Source organism: Neophocaena asiaeorientalis, unplaced genomic scaffold (assembly GCF_003031525.2).
Source record: "Neophocaena asiaeorientalis asiaeorientalis breed wild unplaced genomic scaffold, Neophocaena_asiaeorientalis_V1.1 scaffold242, whole genome shotgun sequence".
Lineage (NCBI taxonomy): Eukaryota > Metazoa > Chordata > Mammalia > Artiodactyla > Phocoenidae > Neophocaena > Neophocaena asiaeorientalis.
In genome coordinates this window covers 320,821-330,627 of record NW_020172451.1, presented here as the reverse complement: position 1 = coordinate 330,627, position 9,807 = coordinate 320,821, and the positions used below count along the sequence as shown (strand labels likewise).

Genomic DNA, 9,807 nt, shown 5'->3' with positions numbered 1-9,807 from the left:
GGCGGACTCTCAACCACTGCGCCACCAGGGAAGCCCCAAAACGTCCTTTTTGAGAAGAGGAATAGGCTGGGTAGATGGATGAGGTAGTAGCTGAAGGACGAAGTGGAGTCAAGATCATTTTTTTAAAGATGCGAAAGATACAGATAGGCCCTGTTTCAGGCTTTGAGCCGTAGGTCTCCGTCGAGCTGCTCAGCTCGGCCCTCGGAGCGTGTGGCAGCAGCAGGTGACACAGCGGAGAGCGTGGAGCCAGTGCCTGCGCTGCTCTGCCTGTAGATGGCCGCCCCAGGCCACCTGGGCAGGGCGGCAGCACCTCCTCCAGCCGCCTTTGTGCCTCTGCAGCCCAGCTGCTGTGGCTTCACCCTCGTGGCTGCAGGCTGGTTACGGAGAGACCCTTCCCGAGAGCAGGGAGTGTGCCCGAGCCACACGGGTCCGGAGGAGCTGCCCTGAGTGGTTAGTTGTTCTGCTAAAGCCAGAAGCTGCTCCATGCAGGTGAGACCTCTGTGGAGCAGCCCTGGGCCGGGAGCTGGCCACCTGGTCCAGCCTGAGAGCCCTGAGGATGCTTCTGGCCTCTTTCTTGAGATTTCTGTGCACTTTGCAGAGTTCTGGACTATTTGAGAAATAAGACAGAAAAGCCAGCAGATGGACTCCAAGTTACCACTTCTGCTCCTCATGCTGGTGGTGTGTGTGGGGGGATGTTGTTTTAGCTCTGAGTGGAGGGCTTCCTCTTTCCAAATCAGAGTTAGAACTGCTCACCCAGCGGGAAGCAGGGCTGGGTCAGGGCAGGACCCCAGGAAGGACCCCACCCCCACCCCCACCAAATAACCCTGCCTGCCACACTAAGGGGCAGAGCAGAGAGGACGGCTGAGCCCAGTTGCCCAGCTGAGCTGAGCCCCTGGGGAGCAGCAGGGCAGGGCCCAGAGGGAGGCGTGAAGCGGGGGAGAGGGAATGAATCCCCGCCGTTACGGTTCCTGGACTCTCCCATCCTCCCTCTGATAATTCCTGAGTCCACCTTCCGTGCTCCAGGATTTCGTCTTCCTCTTTTTTGTCTCCTTCCCCTGGCAAATTCTATTCTCTGGCAGCTTCCTGAGGAGGTCTGCGTGGGTGGCAAGGTTGGGGCGCAGCCTGAGTGCATCGTTCTCTTTCCTGCTGGCTCTAAGCTCCCTCTGGTTTCCAGTCCAGACTGGACATGCGTCTCCTGAAATTTTGAAGACTCCATAGGTGTCTTCGTCAACTGAAAAAAAAAACAAAAACGCACAGCCTAAAAGCTGAGAATTATGTTTTATTTGGCGGAATTTCTAAGGCTTCAAGCCCTGGAGACAGGACTCTCAGATCGCTCTGAGGGACAGCTCTGAAGAGTGAGGGAGGGGCCAGGATATATAGGAGTTTTTGCAACAAAGACCAGGTAGTCGGGACTTCAAAAGCTTACTGTTCATTAAAGAAAACCAGACATCTTAAGTTAATTTAGCACTTTCCTGTGTATGGAAAGATGCAAGAGTCTGGGCTCGAGACTTCCCTGGTTGGTGGTGCAGTGGTTAGGAATCCGCCTGCCAATGCAGGGGACACTGGTTTGAGCCCTGGTCCGGGAAGATCCCACATGCCGCGAAGCAACTAAGCCCGTGTGCCACAACTACTGAGCCTGCACGCCTAGAGCCCATGCTCCGCAACAAGAGAAGCCACCACAATGAGAAGCCCGTGCTCCGCAACGAAGAGTAGCCCCTGCTCGCCGCAACTAGAGAAAGCCTGTGCACAGCAACGAAGACCCAACGCAGCCAAAATAAGAAGAAAAAAAAAGGAGTCTGGGCTCACTGAAATCATTCCTTTGATCTGCACCTCAGCTGTCTAGGGCCAGGATCCTGTGCTTTTCCCATCCTTGAGGGTGGCTGCCGTGGCTGAGCCGCTTTTCTCTCTCCCGAGTTCTCTCAGGGCTCACGGGGCAGGGCGGCTGGGGAGGCTCTAGTGGCTTGATGGCTGCAGCACCCTCTGTTTACTGACAGGGCAGCAGCATTTTTCGTTCACACCTTCTAGGTCCTAGTTCCAGCCCTGCTGCTGACAAGTCTGATGCCACAGTCTGCAGCTTTCCTTAGGGGCATTTTAGGGCCTTTTCTAATCCTGTTGCTCTGGAATTTCCCAGTAATGTAACTTTATCCCCTGGGTTAAGACAGGGGAATCTCAGAAGCAGGACCAATAATCCAGGAGAGTTTTATAGTCAAAGAGTTTGGGAGAAATTAGTAGTAAATAAGTATAAAACTAAGCAAACAAAACAAGGAGGAGGGGCTGGGATTCTCACTGCACTGACCCTCCACCTGCCTGGTGGATGCTGTCTCCATCCGGGCCTCTCTGAGTGCTACAGAACGCAAGTGTGTGTGCCCAAAGCACAGTGAGGCCAAACAAACCGAAACGTCAGAGTTTGGAGCACAGAAAGGTTTTTTTATTGCAGGGACCTGCAGGGAGAATGGGTGGTTCATGCTCAAAACCCCCAAACTTGGGCTTCCCTGGTGGCGCAGTGGTTGAGAGTCCGCCTGCCGATGCAGGGGACACGGGTTCGTGTCCCGGTCCGGGAAATCCCACATGCCGCGGAGCGGCTGGGCCCGTGAGCCATGGCCGCTGAGCCTGCGCGTCCGGAGCCTGTGCTCCGCAACGGGAGAGGCCACAGCAGTGAGAGGCCCGCGTACCGCAAAAAAAACCAAAAAACAAGAAACACCCCAAACTCCCCGATTTCAGGGGAGAAGTTTTATAGGGAAAATTTGGGGTGAGGGCTGCGGAGTATGTGGCTGTCTTCTCGTTGGCTGGCAGCCAGGTAACAGAGCAGATGCTCCAGGGATCTTGGGCTCAACCTGAAGTTACTGTCCTCCTGGATGGAGGCCTTGGTTCTGCTGAGGGGCTCACAGATACTGTTATGTGTATCCCTCGAGGAGGAACCAGGACCTGCACCATTGGTTCTTGGCTGCCCCTCCCTTGTTTCTTCAGCCCCTCCCTTCCCTGATTAGTAACCGTTTGAACCTGTCCTTTGGAATGTGCGGAATGTCAGGGAGGCTGAATGAAGCCTATTTCCTACCAACAAGAAATAGTGGACACAGAAAGGCTTTCGTGCCCTGGAGGGCTCCACAGGATCCTTCTGGGTTTCTTGAGCTGTGTGTCTGGTTGCCCACCCTCCTCCCCCAGGACCCTGAGACACAGACCTGCCTCATGCGCCTGGCCTGCTTCCCTGGCCGCCCACCCTCTAGGTTCATTCCGCGGAGTTTCTACCTCTCTTGTCTTTTCTTCTTTGCATTATGGCCACAAACCTCTATGTTCCGTCTGCCGTGTTTAACTGGAATGGCTATTTCCTGCATAAATTATTAGAGCAGTACCTGTTTTTCTGAAGAATAATTGTAAAATACTGATAGAGATCTCAGTCCCTCCACCCAGATGCAACCTTGTCTAAGTACCGCAGCACCTTGTGGCTCAGCTCGCCACACACGTGCGCACACGCAGAGGCTGGATGGGAGCCTTTCCGTGTGCTCTGGAAAAGCTTCTGTGCCTTTCTCTGGGGCACGCTTCTCCCTTGTTGCTTGGTGAGTCTTGTCTTGTTGTTTGGAGTCTGGTGGGCACCTCTCCGCCCGTGTCCTGTGGGACCTCCTGCCGGCCTTGGGTGCTGCGCTCCGAGCAGGCTCTCTGGCCTCTGCCCCTGGCGGCCCTGCACTGTCTGCTGTGCTGGTCACTGTGGGCCACGTCCACGGTACGGAGCTGCCCCATCTCATCCTCGCCTCGACCGCATGAGCTGGGCGCTGGCCACACCTCGTCTGGGCCCCTCTGTGTGGATCAGGCGTTCGCTCATACCCGGCTGCCTGCTTGGCTTCAGAAGGCCCTCTTCTCTGGGTGACGGGGAGCACCCACCCCACAGCCAGGCTGAGATCCTGTCCCCTGCCCTCCACGCTGGGCCGGCCGCCAGGCCCTAGCTGACCGCAGTGACCACCTGGGGTTAGGCCCTTGCTGGGGCCGTGTGGGTTGCTACCAGGAGCCGTAGGGTCACAGTGGCTGACCTTGACCCCGGGCTTACTGTGCGCCAGACGCTGCTGCTCTGCTTTATATGCAGCCTCGTGGGGAAGGCGGACACTCAGACCTCCATGTTCAGAGAAAGCAGCCTAGACACAGAAACGTTAGGTAAGGTGCCTGAGGCTGCACAGCATGTCCCGTGTAGCTTGGTGCCAGGTGTGCTCCAGGGCAGTCAGCCCCACAGGATGCTCCCGCTAGGTTCCTGCCTGCTCTGGCCCTGGGCGCCCTCACCTGTGTTCCCAGATGTGCTGAGTGTGGCACCAGGCATTGTCACTGCACTGCTATGGTGGGCTCTGTCCTGGATGCAGCAGGACATTGGGTAGGCCTGTCCCAGGACCACAGCAGTGACCCCATGTCTGTCAGAGGGTCAGGCAGGGAGCATAGTGGTATGGGATTACACGTAATGGGATCAGGATTATTTTGTGTCTGATCTTTTTTTTTTTTTAAATAAATAAATTTATTTATTTATTATTTTTGGCTGCATTGGGTCTTAGTTGCTGCGCGTGGGCTTTCTTTCAGTTGTGGCGAGCGGGGACTACTCTTTGTTGCGGTGCATGGGCTTCTCATTGCGGTGGCTTCTCTTGTTGCCGAGCACGGGCTCTAGGTGCGTGGGCTTCAGTAGTTGTGGCACGTGGGCTCTAGAGCGCAGGCTCAGTAGTTGTGGCGCACGGGCTTAGTTCCTCTGCGGCATGTGGGATCTTCCCGGACCAGGGCTCGAACCAGTGTCCCCTGCATTGGCAGGTGTATTCTTAACCACTGCGCCACCAGGGAAGCCCCTGTCTGATCATTTTTATCAAATGAATAGTACATAGTTTACATATATTGGTATATCTTAATAATAATTGGCCTGCATAGCACTTCAGAACTGGTACTGCACTGTAAACTGCTGACGAGGCATCTCTTCAGTGTGGGAACAAGCTAGATCTGTGCTTGTTGACATGTGGGGTCAGGAAAGGCTTGGAGCGGGGAGGACGAACCTGATGGAGGTGAGAGACATGGCAGGTGAGTAAGAGGGCAGAGGAGAAGGCAAAAGATTAGGAAAGGTTCCGTAGAGAATGGAAATAGAGTCAGAAAATGTGGGATGTCAGAGTTTAGGGTATGAGGAGCCAGAAAAAGGTATGATAAAAACATTGAGGTTCTAGTAGTCAAAAATGCTGGTTGGTCACAGAATAATCACATTTTTATTCTGTCCCAGGGTCTAGCCATGTTTGGTTTCTGCCTGTGGATCTGCTTCCTAAGAGGCAGATCATTCAAGTAGCTTCCTGAGCAGTGGGGAAGTCTCATTCACCTCCAGTTGCTTGCACTGTGCCCCTTCAGGTACCCAAACACAGCCTGTGAGCTGCTGACGTGCGACGTGCCGCAGATCAGTGACAGGCTGGGAGGGGACGAGACTTTGCTCAACCTTCTTTACGACTTCTTGAACCGTGAGCCGCCTCTCAATCCTCTCCTCGCCAGTTTTTTCAGCAAGACCATTGGCAGTCTCATCGCGAGAAGAACTGAACAGGTACTCATCTGCCAAGCCCGCGAGATGTGGGAGGGAGGCGTGGCTGACGTCGTCGCATCTTGCCCTCAGCCACTGCTGTGTGACCTGTGCATCAGGCTGTGGGGGGCAGGCTTCTGACTGTTCTGTGGGACACACGTGGAGCTGTGTGGGCTGCTGCTGTGGGAGCTGGGATTTGATTAAGAAAGTGGCTTCCCAAGAGAGACTTCCTCTGGCCGGCTCTGAAATAAGCAGCACCTCTGCCACCCCTGGGAGCTGCGCAGGGCCCCAAACTAGGCCAGCTTGTCCTGTCACTGACCATTCATGGGTGAGAGATCCAGGACATACCTGCATCATGGCAGGACATTAGGGTGTCTGCTGCTGCATCTGTGTGGGTGGCGGGTGCCTGTATGTCTAGGGCACTTATTGTTTCAAAGCAAATTAAAGGAAATGCCTAGGACTTCCCTGGCCATCCAGCGGTTAGTATTTCGTGCTTCCACTGCAGGAGGTATGGGTTTGATCCCTGGTTGGAGAACTAAGATCCCACAAGCCGCGTGGTGCAGCCAAAAAAAGAAAAAAAGGGAATCGCCTAGTAATATTTTTCTGTAAAGCAGGGAGTGAACTCGTTTCATTCAGCTGGAGCGTGGGCCTCCTGGAGGCCACATTTGCTCCACGGTTGCTCTGGCCTTGTATCTGCCCTGGCGTGCTTCAGCACTGCACACCGTAGATGGCACAGAAGGGCCATGAGGTTTGCTGGCGCCTGTGCTGTTACCTGTTTCAGGAGGCGGCCTTGTCAGTCTTCTTTCACCTTTATCCCTGCTCGCCATCCCCCAGGCACTATTTCAAAACAAACCCCAGATGGCATGTCATTTCTTTTGTCAATATTTCAGCGTGTATCTCTAAAATATAAGGACTTCCTTTTCTCCAGACATTGAGCCACGTGGTCATAACTAGGATGTACGTGTGGTCAGCTTGAATGGCTGAAGTGAGAGTGGTTGAGCCAGTTTGTAGTCCCAGCAGCAGAGCATGACAGTTCCTGCTCTTCCACTTCCTCTCCAGCCCTGACTAATATTATCAGTCGGTTTATCTTATCTCTTCTGATGGTGTATATAACAGCATTGTGCTTTTAGTTTGCATCTCCCTGGTGACTAGTGAGGATGAGAACCTTTTCATGTATTAATTGGCCATTTAGATACTTTTTGTGTGAAGTCTCTTGCCCATTTTCTGTCAGGCTGTCTCTTCTTTTTTCATTTGTAGGAATTCTATTTCGTGGATACAAGTCCTTTGTTGATTTTTTTGGGGGGGTGGGGGGCGGCCTGCCACGTAGCTTGCCGGATCTTAGTTCCCTGACCCAGTATTGAACCCACGCCCTCTGTAGTGAAAGCCAAGAGTCCCACCCACTGGACTGCCAGGGAATTCCCCCTTTGTTGATTTTGCGTTGCAAACATCTTTTCCCACTCTGCTTGCTGGGTTTGGTTTTGTTTTTTACTCTCTTAATGGTATCTTTTAATGAGCAGAGAGCCTGATTTTCATATAGTCCAAGTCATAACTCTTTTTGTTTGGTTTTTTTTGTTGTTGTTGTTTTGTTAAGAAACTTCTGACTTCGAAATCATAAAGATAATTCTCTTACTACTCTTCTGTGTTATCTTTTAGAAGCTTTATTGTTTTACCTTCATATTCCTACCTACAGTCTACCTGGAATTGATTCTTGTAAATGGTGTCAGACTGAAGTGTTTTTCACATGGTTATTGTCCAGTTGACCCAGCGCTGTATCGATAAGGCCGTGCTTTCTCAGTTGCTTCACAGTGTCCCTCTTGTCATAAATCAAGCAATCACGTGTGTATGCATTTCTTTTCTACTGTCCTGTTTGTAATTATGAACACAGCACTATTTAATTACTGTAGCTTTGTAAGTTTTGATGTTCGATAGAATTAGTCCTCTCACTTTGTTTTTCTTCAAGGTTGTTTTTACTATTCTTTGCCTTTTGCATTATTTTAGGATGAGCAAATTTTAGAGTGAGTTTGTCAGTTTCCACATTCTCCCCTGTTCCCCAGAAAAACCTGCTGAAATTTTGATTAGGCTTGCATTTCCTATAGATTGGGGTTGGCTAATTATGGCCCACAGGCCAAAACCAGCCCACCCCTATTTTGTAAAAGAAACTTTACTGAAACACAGTTGCTCCCGTTTGTTTACATATTATCTATGGCAGCTTTTGTGCTATAGCAAAAAGCTGAGTAGTTAGGGTTTCTTTAATTTCTCTCAGTAACCAAGTTCTTTGGGTAGAGGTCTTACATAGTTCTCGTTATGTTTATCCTTAGGTACTTGATATTTTCATGTTATTCTAAACAGTGTCTTTTTTATTGAAAAATTTTATTGAGATAATTTTAGATTCGCATGCAGTTTTATGAAAGAATGTAAAGCTACCTTTTGTACACTTTGCCTGGTTTCCTTCAGTGGTGCCATTTTGTAAAATGCTAGCAGAGGATCGCAACCAGGACATTGACATTTCACTTGCAGTCATTTGTGTGTGTACGTGTGTTAAGTTCAGTACAATTTATCACTTGTGTAGGTTCGTGTCTCCACCGTCAGTCAACATACTGAACGGTTCTTAAACCATAAGGATCCTTTGTGTTGCCCTTTTATAACTACTCCCACCTTCCTCTGGCCTCTATCCCTTCACCCATCCCTAACCTCTGGCAACCACTAGTCTGTTTCATTTCAGAAATTTTGTTTTTTCAAACTGTTATTTAAATGAAATCATATAACATATAGCCTTATGGCTTTTTTTTCTAGCATACATCCCTGAAGAGTCATCCAAGTTGTTGTACGTATCAGTAGTACATTCGCTTTTATTGCAGTGTGAGTAGTGTTCCGTGATGTGGATGGAACACAGTTTGTTAAACCATTCACATGTTGAAGGACATCTGGGCTGATTCCAGTTTTTGGAAATTATCAATAAAGCTGCTGTTCTAATAATTTATATTCTTTTTACTTTTTTTTTTTAATTTTTATTTTTGACCACGCCGCACGGCATGTGGGATCTTAGTTCCCCACCAAGGATCAAACCCATGCCCCCTGCAATGGAAGCATGGAGTCATAACCACTGGACTGCCAGCGAATTCCTTATATTCTTTTTTTAAATCTATGTATAAGATCATACCATCTGTGATTAATGACAATTTTATTTTGTCCTTTATAAATCTTACACTTTTAGTCTCTTTTTCTTGCCTTGTTGCATTGTCTGGAACCTTTAATACATTGTTGAATTGAAGTGGTGATAGTGGGCCTCTGTTTTATTTATTGCCTCTGAGGAAAAGCTTTCACTGTTTTACAATTAACTGTGTTGTTTGTTGTGGAGTTTATTTTGTTTGTTTGTTTGTTTTGTTTTTTTGGGATTTTTTTTGCAGTATGCGGGCCTCTCACTGTTGTGGCCTCTCCCGTTGCGGAGCACAGGCTCTGGACACGCAGGCTCAGCGGCCATGGCTCACAGGCCCAGCCGCTGCGCGGCGTGTGGGAACTTCCTGGACCGGGGCACGAACCCGTGTCCCCTGCATCGGCAGGCGGACTCTCAACCACTGCGCCACCAGGGAAGCCCCATATTGCTTTCTTCTTAAGAATTTTTGTATCTGTGGCCATCAGTGAGATTGGCTTATAATTTCCTTTCCTTTTCTTTTTTGTTTTTTAATTTTTAATGGGGTATAATTGATTTACAGTGTTGTGTTGGTTTCAGGTGTACAGCACAGTGAATCTATTATACATACACACATGTCCCCTCTTCTTTAGGTTCTTCTCCCTTAGAGGCCATTACAGAGTATTGAGTAGAGTTCCCTGTGCCATACAGCAGGTCCTTATATAATTTCCTTTTCTTAAAGTGCCCACATCAAGGTTTTGGAATCAAGGTTTTATGTCCTCATACAATGATATGGGGCATCTTCTCTCATTTTATGTTCCCTGGAGGAGTCCTGCATAAGATTGGGGTTATTTTTCTTTAAATTTTTGATAGAATTCACTAGTAAAGCCTTTAGAGCCTGGAGTCTTCTGTATGGGGAGGCCTTTAGTTAGAGATTTTGTTTCTTTTGACACTCTAGAACTCCAGATTTTCTCTTTCTTCTTGTCAGTTTACGTGAGTTTTTCAAAGGAATTTTTCATTTTTCCAAATTTACAGATATTGGCCTAAACTTGTTCCGGATAACCCCTTGTAATGGTGTTTATATCTGTAGGGTGTGTAGGGATGTTTCCTGGAGGCTTCTCTGCTGTTTTCAGTCTTTCTCTCTAATCACTCTTTTTAAAGA

At 49.4% G+C, this 9,807-nt stretch overlaps 1 protein-coding gene across 7 annotated transcripts in view; it reads left to right on the top strand.

Moving 5' to 3' along the window:
- The window catches only part of PPP6R2 (protein phosphatase 6 regulatory subunit 2), a 77,999-nt gene that overhangs the window by 43,917 nt on the left and 24,275 nt on the right, over positions 1-9,807 (top strand). For all 7 annotated transcript variants that reach the window (XM_024737422.1, XM_024737425.1, XM_024737424.1 and 4 more), the window contains one exon: positions 5,353-5,539. In XM_024737422.1, the coding sequence (XP_024593190.1) occupies positions 5,353-5,539 (187 nt within the window). The remainder of the gene's footprint in view (positions 1-5,352; positions 5,540-9,807) is intronic.